This window comes from Monodelphis domestica, chromosome 3 (assembly GCF_027887165.1).
Source record: "Monodelphis domestica isolate mMonDom1 chromosome 3, mMonDom1.pri, whole genome shotgun sequence".
Classification (NCBI taxonomy): Eukaryota; Metazoa; Chordata; class Mammalia; order Didelphimorphia; family Didelphidae; genus Monodelphis; species Monodelphis domestica.
The window spans coordinates 153,212,181-153,238,521 of NC_077229.1; the positions used below are offsets into that span (position 1 = coordinate 153,212,181).

The window sequence follows — 26,341 nt, forward strand, 5'->3', positions numbered from 1 at the left end:
AAAAGAACATTATTATCATTTAGTTATCCCCACTACTTTAGTGCAGATTATATCTAGACTCTAGCAGCCACCTAATACCAGATATATACACATTCTTCAGAACATCATATAATTACCAAAATTAATAGTTTGATGGATTTGCAATCTTATCATTGTGGGTATACTCCTTCCATAAAGGCAGATTTTAATCCTTTTTACCCCATAAATTTCTTGTGCATATTCTCATCTAAATCTTACATAGAAGAGCTATACAATATGCTATAGTCAGTGACGGTAAATCTTTTAGAGACTGAGTGCCGAAATTTCAGCTCTCATGCCACATGTAAGCTGCTCCCTTACCCAAGAAAGGATGGGGAGGAAACACTCTCATTGAGCTGCTGGGCAGTGGGATGTGAGAAATAGTGCATGTAGAGGGGTAGGGGAGCAACAACTCTCTGCGTCTGTGCCATAGGTTCACCAACATGGCTATAAAGCCTTTCAGCATCCTTCATCACTATAGTCTGCAGGCTGGCCATCTGCTATTCTTTATTCCTGATCATCTCACCTTCTTTTTCAGTCATAAATATGGCTTTTATAATAATTATCATGCATCTCAGTTACTGTTGGTAATATATTACATCTTTGTAATTGACTTGTCTCCATCTCTTCATGACCCTACTTAAGTCTTTCCTGGCAGAGATATTGGGGTGGTTTATCATTTCCTTCTCTAAGCTCATTTTACAGCTGAGGAACTGAGGCAAACTGGGTTAAGCAACTTGCCAGGTATCACACAGCTAATAATTGTCTAAGGGGAAAACAATTTGGTTTCTTATTCTCCCTTCTTCCTATCTTCTCTTGCATTGTTAGTCTTATCACCTCACGTCACTACCTCTCCCATCTTTCCTACATTGTTCCTTTTTTCCCCTCAAGGAAACTTGACTATAGTTCAAACAATCTCCAGCTCCCACCTAAACTAGAAATAACCTTGCATCCACTTTGTGTAGTTTCATTTCCTTATCTGTAAGCACACTGTTAACTTACTATCTCTCATCCCTCTCCCAGACCAAGAGTTTAAGCAATAGGAAGGTAATAATTCTCATTATATGCCTAGTTCCTAGCACATTGTCTTTCACATAGTAGGTGATTAATAAATGTTCGTAGGTTTAATTGAACTTACCCATGACTGGTAATAAGGCAACATGAGAAGAAACAGATTTGGGGCCAGGAGGGAGTAGGACTGGGGACAGGGTAACTTCTTAGGTAGCCTGCAAGTTAAGAGAGAAAGGAACAGAAATCCAAGGTAGGGCAAAATAGCTCTTATGTCCAGGAAGTTTTCAGGATAGGCTATGACAGTGTGGCCATTTCATATACCAGCCTCTGAATTAAATTGTGCCATAAAGATGGAACAATTCTTTTTCTGAGATTCTTGTTCTGAGAAAGAGGTTATAGACCTAAAGAATTAATTATCCTATGTGTACTTTTATTCCTGTGTCAATAAAAATAATGAAATATAAATGAATTGTAAATTGCATTGGATCAAATCAGTTTAATAATTGAAGTGCTAGGCATAGATATGACTATACTAAATTGCATCAATTCTGTAGTGAATGTTTAAATATTCTTTTTCAGAGAGCAGGTATCAATCACTCTGCCTGCTCCTGTTTTTACCAGTAATTATTTAGGTACTTTACATGGTACTGACCTTTAGTTTATTCGTGTAGGTGATGACAGATTCGATCAGTTACATAAATATAAAATAGAGTAATTCTATTCATTCCAATTCCATTTCCCTCCCATTTAACTGATGACTTTATATTTGTGATAAAATTGAGTAAGAGACTAGAAAATAGTGTCCATCACAACTGGAACTTACAAAACCTTTCATGAATCTTATCTTAAAAGCCATTTTCAAGGCAAAATCTCTCTTTTTCTCTCTCTTTCTTTCCATTTTTCTCATTTCTTTCCTTTTCAGAGTATACAGTAACTACATTCTTGCTACATGTTAAGCTACTTGCTAAATTTAAATTTGCAATTTTCTCTTGAAAGATAGCATTTTCACATTTGCCCATGTATTATATCTATCATTAAAATTAGAAATTAGCCATGTATTGAAACACCCAGTCAACAAAGAAATATTAAACTGAATAAAAGTTTACCTAAATACATAGTGTGTTCTTTGCTGGCAGGATCTTCCACTGAAGGTACAAGGATCTTGACTCCACTGACACTCCCATTCTAGTATTTATGGTAGCTCTAGTGATCGCTCCTCTTTTCCATTTTGTTTTCTTCTATTTCTTTACATTGCTGCTCATTTTCAAAAAAGGTTTTATTGTTATATTTTGTTTTAGAATTACCAATATTATGTCCCTCCCTACCCATCAATTCTATCCCTTCCAGAGAACAAGCCATTATAATTAAGATTTTTTTTAGAAGGAAAAAAAGGTTCCCAGATTTAGCCAATGTAATCAATGTGCTTCAGCACTCTCTCCCAGCGACAAGCCATCACCATTTCATTGCTCATTTGAGAAAACCTTTTTATGTATCCTTACTTTCTGGAATTCTAAAATATTTTATACTTAGTCTTATTCAATTTTAACTTATTTGACTTATCTCAACACACTACTCTGTCAAGATTTTGGATTGTTACTTTGAAATATTTTCCAGTAGCTTTTCCTCTTAACTTCGTGTTTTCTGAAATATTTATAAATATATTACCCATACTTTTATCTAAATTATTGCTAAAAATGTTAAATAGTATGAATCCAAGAAGAGCTCTACAAAGTATCCCAAAGACATTTTTCAGTTTATGTATATCAACCAAATACTTTAAAAAATGAATTTACCTCTTTCCAAATAAAAAGCATTTATTTTATCTCCCTCCCACAATTGTAAAAAGAAAAGAAAAATAAAACACATATTAAATATGCATAATTAAGTAAAACAAATGGCCATATCCAAGAGTATATCTCATTTTGTATCAACTTTTCTCTCATGAAATAGGTAGCATGTTTAACATTGGTTTTTTAAAATGAGTTAGTTAATGATTAGCCACTTCTTTTAAGGTTCCAAATCCAACTAATATGTTGTCATTTAACCAATATTTATCTATTTTTGCTACAAGAAGAATATAAAATACTATCAAATATTTTATTAAAATGTAACCAAACTAAAACTATGGTATATTCCTGAGCTATTAATATAATAACTGGGTTCTAAAAGATAAAATGAGATTAAGCATACATTACCAATGCATGAAGAAGTCATACAGGTTCTTCCTGATCACTTTTCCCTTTTTTAGACTCTAACTAATATTGTGAGGTTAAATTCACTGGCCTATATTCTTCAAAGTATGAATTAATTCATTTTTTAAAAAATACTGTGACATTTTTCCCTTCTAATTCTGTGACATTTCTCAAACTCTCAATGATCTTTCAAGATCACTGAAAATACCTCAGTAATAACAGTTGCCACTTCTTAGAGTAAACTAGTTTGTAATTTCTTTGGTATTAGTAACTTCATCCCACAATCAAGTTGGGTGTTCTCTTAATATCCTCCTATATCATGAATTTTAATTCTCTATTAGGTATCTTTGTTGTCCTTTCTATCCTACAGATCATTCTTCCTACCAGAGAAAACAGACGCAAAATAAAAGTTCAATAGTTTTACTCTTTCTCAACTATTTTCTTTATTCATTTATGCCAAGCAATTGTCATATTCCATTTTGGATTTCCCTTCTCCATCTCCCATATAGTTTTTTGTTTGTATTTCGCATTATTAGAATTGACTCATTATTTATTATAGTGGACCTGATGCCTTTCATATATTATTGTGCTACATTTTTACCTTAATACTTTATTACCTGACCTTTTTTTGCTTTGTACAATATTTTTCAAAAAATTTGTCATTTGATAAGTTCCATGTATATCCACATGTCTTTTTAGACAAATTCTACTTCTTCTCTCCCCTAATAGAAAATGTTTCTAAGTCTTCACAAGATCCAAACACTTCCATTCTCTTTCTAGCTAGGTAATCTCCAGTACATACTGATGATGTTACTTCTGTTCCTGCCTATATTTACATCAAATATTTTCCACTAAGTTTTCCCTCTCTGCTTCTTAGATGTTCCGAAATGAACATATCTTCTCTACGTACATTGCTACTCAGCTTTCTTTCCCTCATTTACTAAACTTCATCTGTATGGATATTCTTACAGAGCTTCATTGTAGTTATGAGTCCCACAACACCAAACCTCAGTAACAATAAAGTCCAAATTCTCTCACATGAATCTATTTTATCTTGTTTAGCAAACCATATTTGTGTATCTTTTGATAAAACATCTGAATTCATAAATTTATTGCTAATTCCTTTCTTCTAATTTTTTTCATGGATATTTTTGGGTGTCTGTTGATTCTCAGAATCACAGAATTCCATAATGAGGAAATACCTTGGTAACCATTTAATACAACCAATACCTAAGAAAACTATCCCAATAGCAACACAATCAGTAAGTAGTCCTCATCCAATGAATAATAACATACTAATTTCCAAGGTATTCCATTCCATTCTTTGAATAGCTCTAACACTATAAGTATTTGGAAGTTTTTCCTTATATCAAGCCTAAATTTGCCTCTTTAAAACTTGTATATAATAAGTTTAATCTCATCTTTGAATTCAAACAGGATAAGTCTAAAATATAGTAAGTTTTCTAGTCCTGCCACTATCTGAGTTATTATTATTTTTTGCACAAAATCCAGTTTATTCATCTATTACATAAACATTTATTAAGCGCCTACTATGTACCAGCACTAAGGAAGCAAAAAGAGGCAAAAAGTAGTCCCTGCTTTCAAGAGCATATATTCTATCAGAGAGAAAAATGCAAACAATTATATACAAAGCAAGCTATGTTTCCTATAGAAGATGGGATTTTATCTGGGGATTGAAGTTGGGAAGGTCAATAGTTGAAACACAGAAAAAAGAGGATTTTAGTCATAGGGAGAAAATACCTATAGTAGAGAAATAGAGTGTCTTGTTAATAGAACAGCCAGGAGGCTAAAGTCACTAGATCAAAGAATACATATTGGGGAGGTGTAAAAAGACTGAAAAGGTAGGCAGGAACTAGGCGATCAGGGGATTTAAAGCCCCCCAAAAGGAATATTTTGTATTGCTTCTGGAGGCACAGGAGTCCACTAGAGTTTGGTGAGTAGAAAGGTGACATGTTCATACCTGTGTTTTAGAAAAAATGGAAAAAGGATTGGAGTGAGGAGAAGCTTGAGGCAAGTAGTTCCATCAGGAGTCTACTGAAGTAACTGAGGTGTAATGTGAGGAGGACCTGCATAGCAGTGTCAAAGGAAAGGAGACATATAGAAGAGATGTTGCAAAGGAGAGACTGACAAGCCTTGCCAACAGCTTGGATATACTTGGTGATAGAAAGTGAAGAATCCAGGATAAGACCTAGGTTTCAAACCTGACAGACCATGAGGATGGTGTTGTCCTCTATAGTAACGGGAAAGGGGGATTAAGGGGAATAGATTTGGATGGCAGGGGGGGCATATATTGATTTTGAGATGTTTACATGATATCTAGTATGAGATGTCTGAAAAGATTGGAGGTCAACAGAGAAAGTGAGACAAGATCAAGTTGAAGATTATTAGCATAGAGATGGTAGTTAAATCCACTGGAGCTAATGAGATCACCAAATGAAATATTATGGAGAGAAGAGGATTCATGATTAAAATGTGAGGGACACTTGTCATTAGAGGGTTCAGCAAAGGGGCCAGAGAAGAGAATCAGATAGGCAGAAGGAAAACCAGGAGTGTCTCAAAAGACACTCAAAAGAACAACAGTTCCAAGGACTGCATGGAGGTCAAGGAGAATGAGAATTGAGAAATGGTCATTAAATTTAGCAACTAAGAGATACTTAGGAACTTTGGAAAGAGCTATTTTAGTGGAATGATAAATTTGGAAGCAATACACTTACTAAAATCTGACCTGCAAAATTGAAGGTAATATCCCAGTTGAGTGCAGGATTGCTCCTGTTGGGTCAGAATACTATGCCTTTATTTTTTAATGCAAATTAACTACAGAACTGTCACTCCTAATTAATCTTTTATTTTCTACCATCATAAATAGAATTGATATTGCCTATTATTTGGTGCCTATAGTACCTCATTTCTACTGAAAAACTTTCTACTGCCAGGTATATTTCATGTACTGAATATAACTGTTTATAATTCAGAACCATCAAAGAATTTTTCTTCTTTGCTTCTCCTGACATCATTTATGAAAAATTAGGAGTAATTCTCCTGCCAAAAGCTAAATGAGGTTATGCAAACAGTAGTCTTGATTAGCTGATCAAGAAATCCTGCAGGAACGATTCCAAATTCACTCATATCCTCTGTTGTCCTTCTTCTTGCTGCCTATTTGCTTGATATATTTAAAAGATTGTGAAGGTCTTTAAGATCAAAACTATTTTAGTTCTGAATTTTTCCCCTTGGTCTGAAATTTTTGAGATCACCAAAGAAGGGAACTCTTTAGTGAGATAACTTCCTCTACCAATTGAGATATGTAAATATTCTAAAACTTAGCATCTTAAAAAAAAATAGCTGAGAGCTTAAGTGACATACAAACATATGTTCCTAGATAGAGAGCTGGAAGGGGCCTCAGAGGTCATTTCTGCTAGTTCCCTCATCTTATAACATGAAGAAACTCGGTAATAAAGAAGGTCCAGTGCATTGCCTAAAGTCTGGGAACCAATGTATACCAGAGACAGTATTTAAACCCAGGGATCTCTTCAGCTGAAGCTAGCTCTCTCTGCACTAACCACATATTACTTTTCTGAGGACGAGTAGAATAAATGAGCAAATATAAGATTTTCTCCATCATTTTAAAAATATCTGTTACTTAGGTAAAGGGTAGTTTGAAGTTTAGTAAATAAGAGTTAAGTGGCATTGGGACCTCCCCATGGAGGACTTAAAAATGAAAGGATAGGGTCAAAATTGGAACAGGATTAGAAAGTGTAGGTGGACTGCAATCTGTACCTGTAGAGAGAATACTCATATTTGTGAGATCAAAGATCCATTAAACTGTTAAAGTATTAATGCTATGATGATACTTTGCTATCAGATAATAGGCTTTCTGATCATTAAAAAGCATACCCTTTTCAGTATCTTCAAATCTCAAATACAATGTGCACTCATTTTTAGGAGTTTATTTATTTATTTAGCTACTATTAGAAGTTTTCAGCTTCTTTTTTCCCAACACAAAACCCATAACCCAATGTATGAAATGATATGTCTCATAATACAATAATAATAACAATAAAGTATTTGCATAGCACCTGCAGATTTTCAAAGCACTCTACATATGACATCTCACTTGTTGTTTACAGCCACTCTGTGAAACAGATACTATTGTTGTCTCCTTTTCATTGCTAAGGAAACTGAGGCAAACACAGTTTGAATAACCTGCCCAGGGTAACAGAGTTAGTAAATATCTGAGGAAGGACTCAGGTCCTTCTGACTTCAAATCTATACTTTATTTGCAAAACAACTTAGCTATTTTCTCTACAGTTTACATCTAATATGCTGCTACTCTTTACTGAGCTAGTAAAAGACCTCTTAATAATTGGCATGTTGCTTTATATAATTCATAATTGTAAACTGAATAGAATGAGTAGAAATCCATTCTGGAATTAAGTGTGCAAACAAAACCCAAAAGCTTCATGAGCCCCCTTATTAGCTTAATATTTGGTATTCTCCCAGCCAGAAACCACCATGCTATACTCCCTCTGATGTGCTTTAAGGTTCAGTTTACCCTTGTGCCTTCAAGCAGCTTACCACTAGAAGTCCTCAAGCTGTTTGGGATCTTAGAAGCTTGGAAGGATCAGCACATCTGTATTTCTGGCCCTTATGGAATCTGCTGAAAATCCCCTGCTTGCCTACCTGTTCCCTCTAGGCATTAAACATTGAGTTCAGTTTTCAGCTCAATACCTGGCTAATACCCTCTTCCTGGCCTGACTTCTATTTATAGGCAGGCCTAGAGGGAGCTTCCTTATTTGTGGTGTGTCTCCCTGCCAGCCCTGTACTTTGATCTTTTTCTTCTTTAGTCTGAAGGGAAAAGAGGGAGAAAAACATTCAAGTTTCCATTCCTGAGACCTAACCCATCTGCCCTAAAGACATAGCAAAATTTACCATTGCAAATACAAAGACTGTGCCAACTTATTCTCTAATTTCCATGCAACATTTGCATTGTACAAGCTGCTATTTAGAAAAAAATTTCCAGTCTACAATTTTGGGTATAAGCTCATACAGGGATCTCTAATAACCAACTTTTTTTTTTTTTTTAATCCTTGATAGAGGTAAATGTCTCTCCTTTAAAAAAACAAAAACAAAAACCTTTTCATGCATCTTAGAATCAATATTGTGTATTGGTTCCAAGGTAGAAGAGTATTAAGGGGTAGGCAATAGGGTTTAAGTGACTATCCTAAGGTCACACAGCTAGGAAATATCTGAAAGCAGATTTGAACCCAACCCCTGCCATCTCTGGGCCTGGCTATCAATCCACTGAACTACTAGCTGCCCCAAGGTTAACTTCTTTTCAATAATTTTAAATTTTGCTGATTTATTCAAAAGTAATAGTGCCATTTTCTCCTCAAAGACATTGTGCTAGATATTTAAAAATGTGTTTATTCCATAAGCTAGTACAATAATAGCACATAATAGTCACTGAATATTTGTTCAATTGGATAGAGTAGAAAACATTCTTAAAATATGAACGAAGTGAGGTCAGTTTTTCCCTTTTCTCTTTTGAGACTCTTGAGTGATGAAATGTCTCAAAAAGATTTTAAAATTTATATCATTTGATAAAATAATCATTTTTGAACATTGATCTTGATAATTTGGTCATTTTTTAAATCATAGGTTTTTATTTTAAAAACAAAAATGCATTTTCTCTCCCCCATTTCACCCAGATTAAAATAAAAACAAAACACAAATACCTGTAACAATAATAAAAGTATAGTCAAATTTAAAAAAAAGGAAAAAATATCCTTTAGCAATGTTAAAAAAAATATATATATATATCCTTTTTCATCCTGGGCCCATCACCTCTTTAATAGGTAGATAATGTTTCTTCATAGAATTTCAGAAAGTTAGATGATACAGTGTTAGACTAGGCTTAAGGAAGACAAATTCTATTGCAAATAGTAATAATATGGAAATAGGTTTTGAACAATGATACCTGTAAAACCTAGTGAAATTGTTTATTGGCTATGGGAGGGGAGGGGAAAGAGAGGAGGGAAAGAACATGATTCATATAACCATGGAAAAATTCTAAATTAAATAAATAAATAAATTATTTTTAAAAAAGGAAGACAAGAACTCAAGTTTAACCTCATAAACTTAATAGTTATGTGACCCTGGGCAAGTCACAATTTCTGTCTACCTCAGTTATCTCACCTAAAATATAAGAATAATAATAGCAATTACATCACAGGATTGTTGTAAGAGTCACAATGCCCAATAGACAGTAGGCATTTAATTTTTTTCCTTTCCCTCCAAAACAATTTCTGATGATTGCACATGTTAGAATTTTAAATTCTTTCGAATTTTCTTCTCTTTTATAATGTCCTCTTAAGAATTATTCTCCTGATTTTACTTATTTCATTTTGTATCAGATGATACAGTTTTTCCTAGATTCCTCAGGAACAATTCCTTTTTTTTTATTTCTTATGGCAAAATAGTATCCCAAAATATTCATGTACCATAATTTATTTAGTCATCCCCGAATGTATGGATACTCCTTTGGTTTCCAGTTCTTACCACCACAAAAAGAATTGTCATCTAAACAAATAGAAAACTATTAATTGCTCATGGGTAAGCTGATCCAATATAATACAATGACAATTCTACCTAAATTAATTTACTTATTAAATGTCAAACCAGTGAAACTAACAAAGAATTATTTTATACAGCTTGAAAAATATATAAAATTCATCTAGAAGAATAAAAGGAAAAGAATATTAAGAGAATCAGTGAAAAAATTTTGAAGGAAGACCACCTACCTTTATCATATTTCAAATTATATTACAAAGTTATCAAGACAACTTAGACTGGCTAAAAAAACAGACTGGTAGATCAATGGAATAGATTAGATACACAATAGATAGTAGTAATTGACCTTAGTAATCTAATATTTGATAAACCCAAAAATTTAGGTCTTTGAAGCAAAAATTAACAAAAAATAGCGGAGAAATTGAGTAAAATTTTTAAAGAACCATTCTCCAAATGATAAATGGTCAGAGGATATGAATAGGTAATTCTGAGAAGAAGAAATTAAAGTTTTCTATAATCACATAAAATGTCCTAAATCACTGTTGTTTTAAAAAATGCAAATTTAAATATTTCTGAAACACCATTTCTCACCTAGCTGATTGACTAATGTAATCGAAAAGGAAAATGAGAAATGCTGAAAGGGATGTGAAAATAATGGGACTCTAATGAACTTTTGTTGGAGTTTTGTACTGATCCAACCATTCTGGAGAATAATTTGAAACTATGCCCAGAGGCTATAAAATTATATATACCTTTTAACCTAGTAATATACCTATAAGGTAGACATGCTAAAAGGATAAAAGAAAAAGGAAAAGGACCTGTATGTTTGCTTATAAAGAATTGGAAATTAAGGGTTTGTCCATCATTTAGGGGGTGGCTGAACGAGTTGTGGTATACAATTTTCTTTTCTTTCTTAGTTGTGTTAAGCAAATCTAACCTCATGAAAGCAAAAAGAAAATCTATTGTCAATTCTTTTTTATTATTAATCTTTGGCTTGGTTTTATTTTAATTCATTGTAACAAACAGTAATAGCAATCATTCAAATTTATAGTATTGGAGAGTTATTTGTATGCATGGCCTTATTTACATAAAATAATATCGCATTAAATTTAAAAATAAAGGTGACATATGAAAGCATAATTTTCATTAGGCCATCATAAATTAAATTAATGATTTTGAATTATTTCAAATTAGCAGTGCTAGTATTCAATTCAGGTGCCAACTTTGACTTTTCTTCCAATCTTAAAATCATCATTAAGAATCTCTTCATTTTTCTCTTTTTCTCTTTTTCTTTCTCTTCTTTCTTATATCCCTCTCTGTCTCCTCCATCCATCTATGTCTATCTGTCTGTCTCTTTCTTTCTTTTTGACTGTATTTACTTGCAGTGCCCTGTGGTGGAATTTTAACAAAGCGCAAAGGGACCATTTTATCTCCTGGTTATCCAGAGCCATATGACAACAATCTGAATTGTGTGTGGAAGATCACAGTACCGGAGGGAGCTGGCATTCAAGTAAGAATACATGTTTATTTTGGTGTTTTTATATGTATGAAGCTGATATTTTCAGAGACAGTATGAACAGACAGATTATTCATAAAAGTTTTAGCAAGCCATTAACACCTGTCACACCATGACCTATTAGAAAGTTATTTTTAACTAAACATACTAGAAGTCTTCCATGCTATCTACTTGGCTAACTAACATATATTTGAATAGATAGCCATATATACAAGTAGATCATTTCAGAACAAATAAAAGGACTGTACTTTATTAAGGATTTCATATTGGCTACATAAGTTGTATTGTGCTTTATAAAATATAATTTTATCTCATAAAAATAACTTGCTTTCCCAATTTAATCATACAGTTTTCCTTAGAATGTTGAGCTATATCTTAGTAATGGAAGAATGACAAAACCATTAAACAATGCTAGAAAGTAGCAAAATCAAAATATAATGTTTAACCAAGAAAATAATTTTCTAAATTACTATCTCTGGTTTTCTTTTTCTTTTTAAAAACCCTTACCTTCTGTCTTAGAACCAAAGACCAAAAAGGGGCTAGGAAATGGGGGTTAAATGACTTGCCCCAGGTCACACAATTAAGTAATGTCTGAAATCAAATTTGAACCCAGGACCTCCCATCCCTAGGCTTGGTATTCAATCCACTGAACCACCTAGCTGCCCCCATCTCTAGTTTTCATTAGAAGTAAACTCATTACTTTGGAGAAGATGACAGTAAATGGTAAGGAAAAAAGTGAAAAAATTAAAATGTTTATTTTTTCATCTATAACAAATTTAGCTAAAAGGAAAATTCTCTAGACGTGCCATAAGATAGCGATAATCACCATGTACTCAAGGCCTACAAGTTATTCTTCCTCTTTCCCCAAGGAACACAGTACCTGGTTCACAATTTTCTTACTCTATTTAGGAACTTAAACATATGCGTTGTTTCCTCAAACATTCTGACCTTCTAGTTTATCAGTTTCTTCAATTGCTACGACCAACATATTCACTCCTTCTCAATTAACTTTTTAGATTTTGCCATAATCTATAATTACCTGAATAATGTTTCTTCTTTCTGATAATAACCTCCTACACTTCTATCACTCCCTCTTTTTAACTTTTACAACCCTTACCTTCTTTTTCAGAATCACTTCTAAGACAGAAGAGTGGCAAAGGCTAGGCAAATGGGTTTAAATGATTTGTCCAAGTTCACACAGCTTAGGAGTATCTGAGGCCAAATTTGAACCCAGGTCCTCCCAACTCCAGGCCTGATGTTCTCTATCTACTGTACTACCTTGCTGCCTCCATCACTTTCTCTTTCACTCTTTCTCTTTCACTCTTTCACACACAAAAAATGTTATTTTTAGTCCATGTTATAATCTCTAATCTCTCTCCCTCTCCCTCTTCTATTAGTTCATCACCCCATCCTAGCCTCAACTTCTTTTTAAGGTTTTACACCTATTGTTTCAGTCCAACTAAGCACCATGATAGATAGATGAACATGTGTGCCACCAGTTGGGTGGCTATGGTCATGGATAGTGGGATGGACCAGGGCTTTGCCCAATATGGAAGCACTATGTAACCACAGGCTTTGGTCCAGGGCCTTGGCCAACATGACAGACTCCTGGCCTGGGCATACAATTCTGCTCCCTGTTTCTCTCCTTGGTCCTGTCACTGTCTCCTAGAAGAAATGAAGAGAGAGACTAAGACATGTGAGAAATGAGGCACGTAGGTTTCCACACATCCTCTGGCCCAGAGGACTAAGAAAGTACCAGCATCTTCTGTCAGCAGTTTTCCTATGGGCCTCTGACAGAGGCAAAAGGATGTCATTCTTTGGCCTCTTCTTATTTCTTCTTAATAGACTTGTTGATACATGCCTCAATTTTCTAATGGATAAAATTAAAGGATTATGACTAATATTAATGCTGATACCTTTAAGCTCTACTTCCTGTGGTCCTTGCTTCACCCAGGCCTGGCATTCACTCACACTCAGCTGAATTTCCACCATCTTCTCACTGCTACCTTGTTCCCACCATCTTTATTTTCCCAACAATGATTACCATAACTGGGGTGGAGGAATGGAGAAAGATTAAACTTGTATGTATTTACCTAAGGCTCTGTGATCTTCCACATAGTTGCCATTATCTTTCAATTTTTTATAGATATGACTGGATTTTTAAAAATTATGTATATGCATTTACATGCCCAGATTACTACACACACAGCATGTAAATTGAAGATATAATATCATAGGATGGAATTAATGTTATATCCTTTGGCAGATGACTACTATAAAAAATTTCTTAAATGGAAAGTATATCAGGAAAGATGAGTTTTCCTTTGAAAAGTATTTGAACTAGAAGGAGAGATACAAGAGGAAATAAAGGAATTGTAAAAGAAAGAAAACAGAAGATATCAATAAAAACACCTTGTATCTTTCCTTCTAGTTCAAATAGAAAATTATTGAACCTAAGTTTCTGGATAAAATAGGCAGTCGCCTATGTAAAAATACTTAATTTGAAATCTTTAGTTAACATCTGGAAGATAAAATGTCAAGTTTTACAAGAGAGCCCTTGAAAGTTATCAGTAGACCAGTTTGGCATCATCACAAGGCTCTCTGAGTTTCAAGCCTCTTATACATAAATATTATTTTCTCCCAGCATTAATATTCAATAAACATTTTAAAAATATTCAGTTTTATTTATGTTGTTTAATTATTAGTTTTTGCTGTTTTCTAATAACTTTCATTACAAATAAAGTTTTGCTAAATTATAGATTAATTATAATTTTGCAAATCATCCCATAAATTCACCCCTATTTATAACATTAATTCCTCTTAGATATTTCTAGTTCCAAGGAATTACCACAATAATATATGTTTCAATAGAAATATTTCTAAACTAATATGAGTTCCCAATTTTTAAAACTGCTAAAGTGTTTTTGAAGTTAGCTTTACTTTTGGAGCTATATAATCGATATTCTAAAATGTATGGATTGACTTCCATGTACTCTTTAAGAGAAAAAGTTTCTTTTTGTGTTCTCATATTGTAAATGATAACCAGTTCATTTAAGGGAAATAATTTAAATATGATTTTTGTAGTTAAATTTTTTTTACAAGTGAGTGATGCTACCAACTAGGCATTTTCCATTCAAAATATGACATTTTAATTTTTTTAGCTGCAGAATATCTAAGAAAAAAGTAGAAATTACTAGCAATATTTTTTTAATTTTAGGATATTCTAGCATATTGCCATCTTTTTAAATTTGGACTATGCAAATTTGACAAGCATGTCATCTACCCATTTGTTATTTATGAATATAATACTCCATTTTATTCATATATCATAATATTTTTAGCCATTCCTTAGAGGAGAACATTCCCTTAGTAGCATTTGACTACCACAATATTCCCATAGTCAAGGACAAACTTCTGAGACATCTTTCTAGAGACCTTTGAAAAAGTCAACATTAATCAACTTTATATAGTCATAAAACCAGTTGTAAATACACTTAATATAAGCTCACAAAAATGGTACATCTTATCCATAAAAACAGAATGAGACATTGTCATGTAATTTCTGAAGTATAAATTTATAATTTCTTTAACTTGCCCTGATCTACCCGAATCATAGATATGTTGGTTTTCATTTGATCAGTTTCCCTTTCCAAGAACTATTCACAAACTATTTGCATTAATAACAGGTTCTAAACATTTCCCAGGAATAAAAATCAATTTTACTGCTCTATAGTTTACAAGATTCGTTCTCTTTGAAAATTTGAACCACATTGCCTCAATCTTAAAACATTTTTCTTCTCAAAAGTCATATAAATATCACTGATAGTGTTTCATTTCTTAGAGCTGAAAGTTCTCTTTGGTCATAGAAAGTCAGAGCAACTAAAGGATAAAAGAAAAATCCGTAGAAATTCTCAAATTAAATATGTCCATTTGGGTAGCATAATGAAAAGAATACTACATCTGAATTTTGAAAATTAAATTTCTTCCTAAATCTTTGTTTCAACTGCCATTTATAGTATTCCCTTTGCTCTATCTAGTAGCCATTCTCAATAATGCCTTTTCTACCTCCTTTGTGCTGGCACCTCCCACTGCTATCATCTTCTATCTCACTTATCTTTTAGTTTCTCTTTCATTTTGGTTTCTTTCCTGTTGGCCACAGACAAGTTTCTTTGCCATCATTTAAAAAAATAAATAAAACAAGAAGCAAATGAACAAATATAAAAGGACACTTTCTCAGACCCTCTCATGTCCTTAAGGTATTGACAGAAAATGACGTCATCATGTTTGTCAATCACCTCTTTTCATTTCTAAATCCACTCAACTTTACTTATTTTTTTCTCATCTGAACTCTTTCTAGCATTTGCTACTTTTAACTACCTCTCCTCGTAAAAACTGTTTCATGAATTCTTGTAATATAAATTTCCCCTAATTTTCCTCCGGTTTGCCTGACCACCCATTCTCAAGTTTTGTTTTGTTTTTTCCTTTAAAAATGTATCATCAGGGGGCAGCTGTGTGGCTCAGTGGATTGAGAGCCAGGCCTAGAGATGGGAGGTCCTAGGTTCAAATTTGACCTCAGACACATCCCAGCTGTGTGACCCTGGGCAAGTCACTTGACCCCCATTGCCTAGCCCTTAAGGAAGGGAAGGGTTCTATTCTAGGACTTCTTCCCTTTTCTCTCTGTATTGGCTTACATATGATTTCATTAGTTCAAATCGGTTCAATAGCTGTTTGCACATAATTCCAAAATCTTCATCTTTTATTTTTACTAATCTTCCTTACCAATTGCCTGCTAATAGTCAATACTGGCAATATGAGAATCATTTTTTACTCAATTTTAATTTAAACCATATATCTAATCCATTGCCAAGCCTTTTTGATTCTCTCTCTCCATATGTTTTGCATCTGTCCCTTTATTCACAAGTTATTATCCCATTTTTAGGCCCTCATCACCTGTCTACAAATTCTTTCCAAGAGTCCCTCCCCTCTTGAACCTGTCATCCTCACAATGGCCAAATTGATATTTTAAGGCACAAGTCTGACAATGTAGCTCTCCCACTATAAGAGGTTCAGTGACTTCCAGTGATCACTAGAATAAAATACATACAAACTCTGCTAAAGAGAAGAGACTTTACAAGCCCATCACCATATGTCAACAGCCTATCATTTCAGAATTATGTCATATTACTTCCTCTTGCTCACTCTGGATTCTAATCAAACCGGCCTACTTGGTTGCTGTTCCCTATACACAGCAGTGTTTTGCATACATACAACTATTTATTGAATGAATAACTGCTATTGAAACAGACCAGATGGATGTAATTTTTTTTCTTATTACCTGGCACCCAAGAGATGCCAGTGAGCACTGAAGAAGGGGAGGAATGGAAATGAATAGGAAAGAGAGAGATGAGGAGGAAGAAGCAAATTGTTTTAGGAGATGATGGTTATGTTGGAAACACATAGCTCTGATTTAGCTCTTCCTCCTCCCTGGAAAAAGACCACTGGGACCAGTGCCAGTTCAGTAGAAAGGGCATCTGTTACCATGTGGCATTCACCACTGGCAAACAGACACCTGCATTTGCATGGGTGAATCAATAATTGTGAAGTACTTGGAACTGAAAAATGTTGATTAAATGCAAGTGTCATATTTATTCAGTGAATAGTGATAGTATTTACCTTTATAACAGACTTGTGGACAAATAGAAACAATATAAAAATCTGAATGCAAGGCTGCAAATCTGATATTAATGGATAGAAAAGGACATGAAAATATGCATAACTATTAAGGTCTTGTGTTCTTGTGTCACACAATACTGTGACCAATGATTTGAGTTGAAAATAGCAGCATATGACTATTTTCTGAAGTCAAATGTAGAATTAAACAGTCGACACAGCCAACAGGGATATGTAGACATTTCTTAATTTTATCTTCCTACCTAGTGATTTTCCTGATTCATTTGAAAAAAATTGCATACAGGTATACTAAAGGATGACAAATATGATTACTTGGAGTGAGATACTGGTGTATAACTCCTTGTCATTTCTCAGGTGCAAGTTGTTAGTTTTGCCACAGAACATAACTGGGATTCTCTGGATTTTTATGATGGTGGTGACAACAATGCCCCAAGACTTGGAAGTTATTCAGGTAAATTAATGTGACAGAACATAAATTCAATTTATATGCATCTAAATATCTTGATAGAACTATCACCTCCTCCTCTATTCATCTTTTCCTTCCTCTACACTTTTCCTATTCCTTTTGCTCTTTTCATTTCCTCCTTTCCTATATTTTTCCTTTCTTCTTGTCTTTCCATCATTTCTTTTTCTTCTTCTTCCCCTCCTCTCTCTGTGTTTCTCTCTCTGCCCTTTACATCACTTATTCCTCAGAATGTTGTCATTTGATTTACTAAACTTTAATAGCTGTCATTGATTTATGAAAAGTTTAAATATTTTTAAAGTTGGATAATATAAATATAAATGAAAATCATATCACTTAGTTGCCCTGTGTAGAATTTAGCATTTTCCTTTTTACTGTTTTTAGAAATAATAAAAAAAGCATCTTTGCATAGTTATCATCTTTGATTAGGAACCCTGGTTGACCTTCTATGTATTTGTCTAAAACATGCAAAGAATAGTTTGATAGTTTCTATGTATTTAGAGGATTCTAATATGTGGGATAATCATAAGTGGTGTTTTTTTTCTTTTAAATTACCTCTGATCTGAAAGGTACTTTATTGCTGTTAATCTTATGATCTTCCAAGTGAAAATAAGTCAGAGGAAAGACATAACATGTCCACTGCATGAAGGTTTTGGTATATGCTTGAGAAAAAACCTTTGATAAAGTCAAGTTTGTTAAATCAGGAAATTGGACATCTCTAAGAATTCTCTGATGACCATTTTATTTTAGATTTAAATTGAGTCTTTCTGAGAGACTGAGTATAGGAATAAGGTAACTATTGGGAATATTGGAACTGGACAGAAATTGAATCTAGTCTCTAATAAGTGGTCATACAAACTATATTTAAAAACACTTCCACTATGCAGTTCTTTAGTTTTATGACTAAGTATAACATAGGTCAAGTCTGGTTACATCTCCCCCCACCCCCACCTGCAATTATATCACTTATTCAAAATGAACTTGATTTTTCCATTTAAAAAATTAATAATTCATAATGACATCATCAGCTAAGTGGCAAAGTAGATAGTGTCAGGCCTGGACTAAGAAATACTCATCTTCTTAAGTTCAAATCTGACCTCAGAACACTTATTAGTTCTTTGACCCTAGGCAAATCACTTAACCCTATTGGCCTTAGTTTTCTCATCTATAAAATAGGTTAGATCAAGAAATGGCCAACCACTCCCAAAGTTTTGCAAAGAAAACTTCAAATGGGGTCATTATGACATAACCAACAACAACAACAAAAAAGCCAAAATTCACAAAATTATATGAATCACATTTTTAGCAAATAGAAACTTGTCAACTTTTAAACTTTTATTGCTTAACAACTTTTATTTTTTAATACAACAATCATGAGCCTTCCCTATATCAAAGGGGAAAACCAGTTCAAGTAAAATTAACCAACATATTGACAACAAATCATGAGATTTGCATTATTCCTCACTAATAGTTCCCCATCTCTTCAATAAAAGAAGGGTAGTATATTCTTCATCTCTGATATGTGACAGTGTTTGGTCATGGAAATTACATGCAGTGGGGATTATTTTGTTATAAAATATTCATTTATGATTGTTTTCCTGGTTCCACAAATGTCTTCTTCTTTATAAGTTCATACAGTTTCTCAGTATATGTCATTTGCATCATTTTTTGCAATATGATATTCTATTTCACTCCTATTTCTAAATGTGTTCAGTCATTCCCAAGGCAGCACCAGCTGTGTTTATAATTCTTTGCTAATAACTATGACTTCTTTTTATTTACAACATATTTGCCTACAATCCTTCAGATGATAGTTACAGTAAAAATAAGGAGAAAGCATCATCTTGTATGAAATAGTTGAAATTTGAAAAAAGACTTTCAGGCATTTATTTGAACTTATTTGTCTAGCCTATATGGGGCCTTGTTCTTCTCCCATTCCTATTATAATGTATATAGATTTTGCTCATACCTATACAAGGTCTTTCAAGTTCACAAAATGATGAAACACCTTTTAGAGATTTTTATTTTATCCAACTCAATAATTATAATAAATTTAAATTTGTCCTTTCTCAAATGATTTTTATATCCTCCTTTTGATAGAAGTCATGGAAGACAAGGTTAACACTGGCTTTATTAATTTTACCCAAAGAACTAAATTATGGGTTTATTATAAAGCTACTATACACGATTTGACCTGAAGTATAAATAAATGCTGTAGCAAATGTCCTTCTATAAGATTTAAATTTATAATAAATAGCTATTAATGAAGACCATAAGTGAAATTTTCTTTTGATTTCACTTCAAATTTTGTCCCATGTTAACTAACAAATACAGTATTTTAAATTTAATTTTATAATTGCTTATATTAAAAATGTTTAAGCAAGTCAAAAAGATTTTAATAGTGCCAATTAATAGTTCTTTCCTTTAAACTGATAAAGGATCTTCCATAAGTTTTCATCATTCATTGAAGTAAATTGATTTTCATTTAAATTTTGGATTGTGATTGTTTAAAGTATTGTGAGAGGTAGAAAACATATTCAAAATCCATATGTAATTTTGGATTCTCATTTCTTGCCATTAGCTTTACCTTTCTCTCTCATGTTGCCAGAAAAACCATCAAATTTGATTTCTACTACTTCTCCCTGCCTTGACTCATTTTCTAAGTAAAAAACCTAGAATGTTCCTAAGGATTAGCTATATCGCCAGTGGAGATGCTGAAAAACAACAAAATGACAGGTGGAAGGGGTGAAGCAGACAGAAGACTTAGATAATCTAAGGATCTCAGTACTCAGCTTCTGAAAAATTGAAATCTATCCCAATTACATTTTGTTATATGTGTATGTATGTAGCTCTGGCCAATGTTTGACAATCTCATCTGTTATTTAATTTCAGGAACTACAATCCCACATCTTCTGAACAGTACTTCTAATAATTTGTACCTAAACTTTCAGTCAGATATCAGTGTATCAGCTGCTGGATTTCATCTTGAATACACAGGTAAAATAAATATGTTCCTTTAGTTTAAAAATATTTTAATGTTTTTGTTATATTAATGATCCATATTAGTATAACCAAGAAAACCTTATTAACAAAATGCTCAAGATGTCATTTTAACCTGTTTGTAGGACTATGAAAGAACCCTATGTTTTTATTTGTAAAAATTAATGTATTTCTATATATTTTCATGTAATTTGCTTATGCTTTGACATTGTAGAATTTTGTAGAGCAAGAGTTGATTGGTTTAAATATTCAGATATAAAAAGTAATTTTAAAATATTACTGTCAACATAAAAAACACACACACACACAGAAACAGCAAAGCAGCTACTAAAGAAAGCATCTTTAATCAGGACAAGGGAGACAATGCTCTTATGGCAACCACACAGTCATACACACACAACACCACACTGAAATAACCTCCTGAAATAACCTCTTGGACTTTGGGAATAATGTCTTTAGGAAAAAAAATACACCAAGAATGGGAATTTCTATGGAATTAAGAACTTGATATACCAAGAGAAACTGGCTGGTTACTGCAGATCTTGGGGGGAAAGGTTGTAGCCCATCACTAGGGTACCTGGAAGCTGCCTAAATTCACTAATACAAATTAAGAAGAAAAAAGGGTACTTAAGATTTAAGCCACACATATCCAGGGCTGCTCACTGGGTGCTTGATGGCTTATTGTTCAGTCTGGTACAAGGATAAGCCTGGATGTTTCTTGAAGGCAAGTTTCCATGTGACAATGGTAAATTTAGAGTTTCATTAAAAAAAAGGTTGTTAATACCATTCTTCTTTTATCTTATAAATTAGAATGCAGATTGATACATAAAAATATACACTATTATGTAATGGTTTTAGTAGAAAAATATTTAATACAAGATATATTTAAATATATCTAATGCAAAGTAGAATATAGGTAGAGAGGAACATAATATGATTAAAAATCTTATGAAGCAAAAATAATTTCCCCAAGGAGATCAGGAAAAGAGGAAAAGAATCCATGTGTTTCAAAATATTTATAACAGCTTTCTTCGAGGTGACAAAGAATTGGAAATGAAGAATTACTAATCATTTGGGGAATGTCTGAACAAATTGTGGAATATGATTGTGATGGACAGATTGATTTTTTAAAAACTAGAAAAGAACTACGTGAAAAAAAATGAACAGTGAAATGAATAGAACCAGGAGAACAGGACAAACAGCCACAGAACGAATCATGGAAGAATAAATTGTGAATGGTAGTTCCAGAAAGTAAATGGAAAGTTGAAATATGAAAGACTGATTTATATGTATGTATTGGCCACCTTGGCAATATTCTTTTGTGACAAGGGGAAGGTAGGAAGGAGCTGGGACACTAGTGGATGGAATTTTATTAGTGGATATGAAGAAAAGTAAGTTAAGCATGTAGGAGATTGGAAGAATCAAAAAAATCTTCTAGCAGGTAGCTTTTGAGATGGAATTTAGCAAATTGGTATGATGTCAAAAGGCAAGGGCTGTTGGTTTGGCAAATAGATGTGAGCAAAGGAATGCAGGTGGGAAAATGCTAGATTTACCAGATCAGTCAGTGTGGTATGTGGGAAAAGTTCTGTACCAAGCATCTGGATTTAAATCTTGATTCTCATACTTAATGAACTCGTGGCCATAACTAAATGGTAATTTAACAACTCAGAGTCTCAATTTTCTTAAATCCAAAATGGGTACAATACTTAAAATACTTATCTCAAAGGGTTTTTATAAGCCTCAATAAGGTCAGTTACCTAAAGAGCTTTGCAAATATCAGAGCATTATTTAAATGGTAGATATTATTATTACAAAGGATAACAGGAAGTCCAGTTTGGCTCAAACTTGGCATATATTTTAAAAGAAGGGTGTGAGGTAAGTCTAGAAAAGAGGGGATGGATACAATTTTGTTAGACTTTCTGTAATGATAACCAAGATGTATATAATATGAATAATGACCGTAACATGAAATTTCTCCAATTCCAACCAGAAATCATTAAGTACTTACATCAACCAGATGTTGCAACATATATTCAATAAGATTTGTCCCTAATATGTACAAATAAACACAAATTTATTCATATGTATATCTGTAGGTATATATACCTGTTTATGTGTATAGATATATATGTGTATGTGCATATGTATGTATAAATACATATGTATACACACCTGTATGTATGTGTGTGCATCTCTGGCAATAGGGAAGTTAAAACTTTTCATGTCTTACAACTTTTCAATGAGCAACAGGAACAGAGAAGGAATAGAGAAGAGTAGTTTCTTTCTCCTTCTTTCCAGCTTTGGAGAGTAGGGAATACTTTCTAGGAAATATTAGACAGGAAAACTATTTTTGTGAAGCAATTGCCTAATGCTTCCTTTCTAGTTCCTATATATAAAGCTTATGTACAATTTTGAAAAGGCCACTCATAAAGCCGCAACCAGAAAAGAATGAGTTGGCTGAAAGAAAAGGTCCTTGGATCTCATGTATTATACATGCCTCAATTTATAGATGAGGAATTTGAGGCCAAAAAGGAAGAAGTAACTGAAGCTCAAGTCTTCTAATTCCCCACCCTTAGTTTTTCCTATTAAATAAATTAGAAAAACATTTTAAATTACTTGTTAATTATGTTCATATGCCAAAAAAAATTCTTTCGAATGTAACAACAGTATAATTTTTAGGTGTGAAAATGATGAGTCATTTTAAAAGAAACAGAATGATTAAAAGCAATATTACAAATGAACTTACTTATCATACTCTTCAGTTTGGGTTCAAAGGTATTCAAAATCATTTTATAACCCCCAAATGAGGAAAATGAAGGGTACATTCCAAACATGGAACTAATACTATTTATATTTGGTTTAAAAATAAATTTAGAAAAAGACAGAAATTAAAACTGCTCAGGATGAGAATGCTGGAGGAGGTATAATTTCCACAGATGAAAGAAATAATCTTATATTACAGGTCTGAATGTTGTAGGAGGAAATCTGACCTGGTTCCAATGGGCTGACTCACCAAAAGAATTACAGGCTTGCAACAGAATCTTTAAATATAAAGAAATTTATCAGGAAAAAAAAAAGGTTAAAAGTTTGGTAGGCAGAGTGAAAGTGGAAACTGCCTCCCTGAAGGAAAAGAGAATTGAGATTTTTAAAGAGAAGACTATGTGACATTGAATGGTCTACAGCGAACTGGGGGCTGGGGTGTTGTCAGAGGTTTAAAATGTTGTCTATCAGTGAGCTATGCAGATCTCAAACTTATGGAACATGCATGCTGTTTTTGTTCTCTTATCGATGTTTACTAGGGGCAATGTGCTCTGACCACATTGCATTAATGAGGTCTGAAGCTCCAGGAGTCCTTTATGTGTCACTTAGAATTATAGATTTCCCATGTGCTACTACATAAGCACATATAAGTAAATTTAATATGAAAAAAGTTTCATTTCAACGGATTCAGAAATTTTCTCTCATAGAAAATAGAAATTTCAGTAATGATTATTTCATTTCCAAACTTCACAGAATTACAGAATTTGAGAATTGGAAAGTTCCTCAGTTGCCATCTAATTTAATCATACACAAAAATAAATCTCCCTTATACTTATCCAGCAAGTGATCAACCTGTCTCTTCTTGAAGATTCTCTTCCCACCTCAAAAAAGGAAACTCACCACCCCTAAATCAACTAATTTCACTTTTAGACAGCTTTAACTCTTAAGATTTTCCCCGCTGGAACAAAGCCTATATTTCCTGTGTGAATGAGAAAATTTTAGGTAGCCAGATTATTGAATTTAAAAAAATACTCATTTGAATTTGACTATAAAGGAAGTTTCTGTATTGCTGACCTTGTACAAAACTAGATTTTATTGGAAAGATGCTACCCAAAAGTACACCACTTTTTTTCCCTATGTACTTACCTCTAAGCTTGAGTTGGAGATGCCCCCTGCTGATTTTTAGTTATCACAATTTCTTTCTGATTCCTTGGCTCCCTAGTATCCAATTTAGGCTATGGGAGGTGACAAAAAGTCCTCTTACTTTGTCCTTGTAAAAAGTCTGCAACCCATATTAAAATGTTATGGATTTATATACTGTAGACTATTATAAAGAAGAGATAAAATGAAAAAGCAAGGAGAGAATTTTTAAGCTTATTATGATCTTAAAATGATTGCTTGCTCTGCATACCACTTAGGGAACCTGTGCTTTATTTGCATAGCTCTTTCTTCATAATTGTACCTTTTATGTCAAATTATTTCAGGTGCTTTTAAATTTTTTTATGAATTTAGTTTATCCCAAACCATTGATATAACATCTTTCAAAAATGACTTTTACCATGTCCAAGCCTGTGCTATGGCCTTAAGTAGCAATGGCTCTTCTTTCATATTCTTTCCCACTTGCCTTTACTGCTTTGGACATCTTCATCAAGTCCACAGGAACTTCTTCATCCTACAAAGTCAAATCTGTCTTGGTAGTCACACCTCATCAGTACCCTTTATCCCAGGGGTTTCTCTGAACAACATGTAGAGACCTTCCATATAAGGAGAGATTCCCCAGATTATCCCATGATAAATTGTACACCTGATTGCTATCAGAGATAGTAAGAAATGTTTTCTCCCCCTAAAGACATACATCTAGTAAATAAAAGGTAGAATTTGAACTTAGGTCCTCTGACTACAAATGTAATTATTTTCCCACTGTACAACACTGCTTATAAGCCTTTTTAGTTCTTAGAAGATGGATAGGTAAGTAGATAGATAGATAGATAGATAGATAGATAGACAGACAGACAGACATAAGCAACCAAAAGGTCAAAGGTCAAATTATTTGATTCTTATATGGGAAAATGCCATCAATGACCTCTAGAAAATAGCATCGTTGCCTGGGTATTATGAAGGGACATGTTCAAGCTGAATGAAATAGAATAAGCCAAAATGGTAATGGAATAGACCAGGAGGAAACAGAGTAGGCTTGTTATCATGAGATATAAAGGAGTAAAGGAAATGACACAAAGAAGGGGGGAAGGGGGTGGAGGGCTGATAGAATGAGAACCCTACTCATCAAACCTGGGATAAAGAGAGAATATGCACAGCTAGAAAAGTAAAAATTTTCTTAATTCAAAGAGAAACAGATGGGAAGGGGGATTAGATAAGAGAGAGACTAGGAGTACTCTTGGGAAACTGAGAGAATGAGAAGGAAAAGTGGGTGAAGAGAAAGGACAAGGGGATAAGAAAAGAGAAAGAAGGAAGAGATAACCTATTGAGAGAGAACTTAATATTATCTTGTTTGTGAGGGTGACTACTTAAAGAATTACCAGGCTTCCACAAATCTTTAAAAATAGAGGAATTTATTGAGTTAATGCCCAAGAGGCAGGTGCAGGGGAAGTCAGCCTCTTTTGGGAGAAAGGGTCCAAGATTTTTATACCTTAAAGGGACAGAGACTACAGGACAACAGGAAAAGAAGGTGAGGAGGGGGACAAACAAGGAGGATTAGGTGACATTCCCTTGTCTGGGGTAGAAGCACAAGTATACATTGTTTATGACATATTAAGCCCTATCATAAAAGTAAGTGAGCTGCATATCTCAAAGAACCTAGTAATTTTTGAGGTGCCCATGCAAGGTATATATGCATGCTAAAACCCTCATCAGCAAATTAGGGGAAATGCATCTAAAACAGAAGGAAATGCTGTCTCTCAGAAAATCATTTGTTTAAACAGTTGTCTCTCTGGTTGCACCAGGGCTTGCTTTCTTCCATCAACAGTATTCCTGGGATATTCATATACTCTTTTTGACCTGATATTCTTCTAGAGACTTAGGGTGTCCAAGGGACCCTGCACCCCCATTCTATACCTAAAGTGGAGTACAGAGGTAGAGGGGTAA

At 33.5% G+C, this 26,341-nt stretch overlaps 1 protein-coding gene across 7 annotated transcripts in view; it reads left to right on the top strand.

Moving 5' to 3' along the window:
• The window catches only part of CSMD3 (CUB and Sushi multiple domains 3), a 1,668,414-nt gene that overhangs the window by 1,423,259 nt on the left and 218,814 nt on the right, over positions 1-26,341 (top strand). For all 7 annotated transcript variants that reach the window (XM_016431868.2, XM_056823169.1, XM_056823168.1 and 4 more), the window contains 3 exons: positions 11,195-11,319; positions 17,371-17,467; positions 20,372-20,476. In XM_016431868.2, coding sequence (XP_016287354.2) covers positions 11,195-11,319; positions 17,371-17,467; positions 20,372-20,476 — 327 coding nt within the window. The remainder of the gene's footprint in view (positions 1-11,194; positions 11,320-17,370; positions 17,468-20,371; positions 20,477-26,341) is intronic.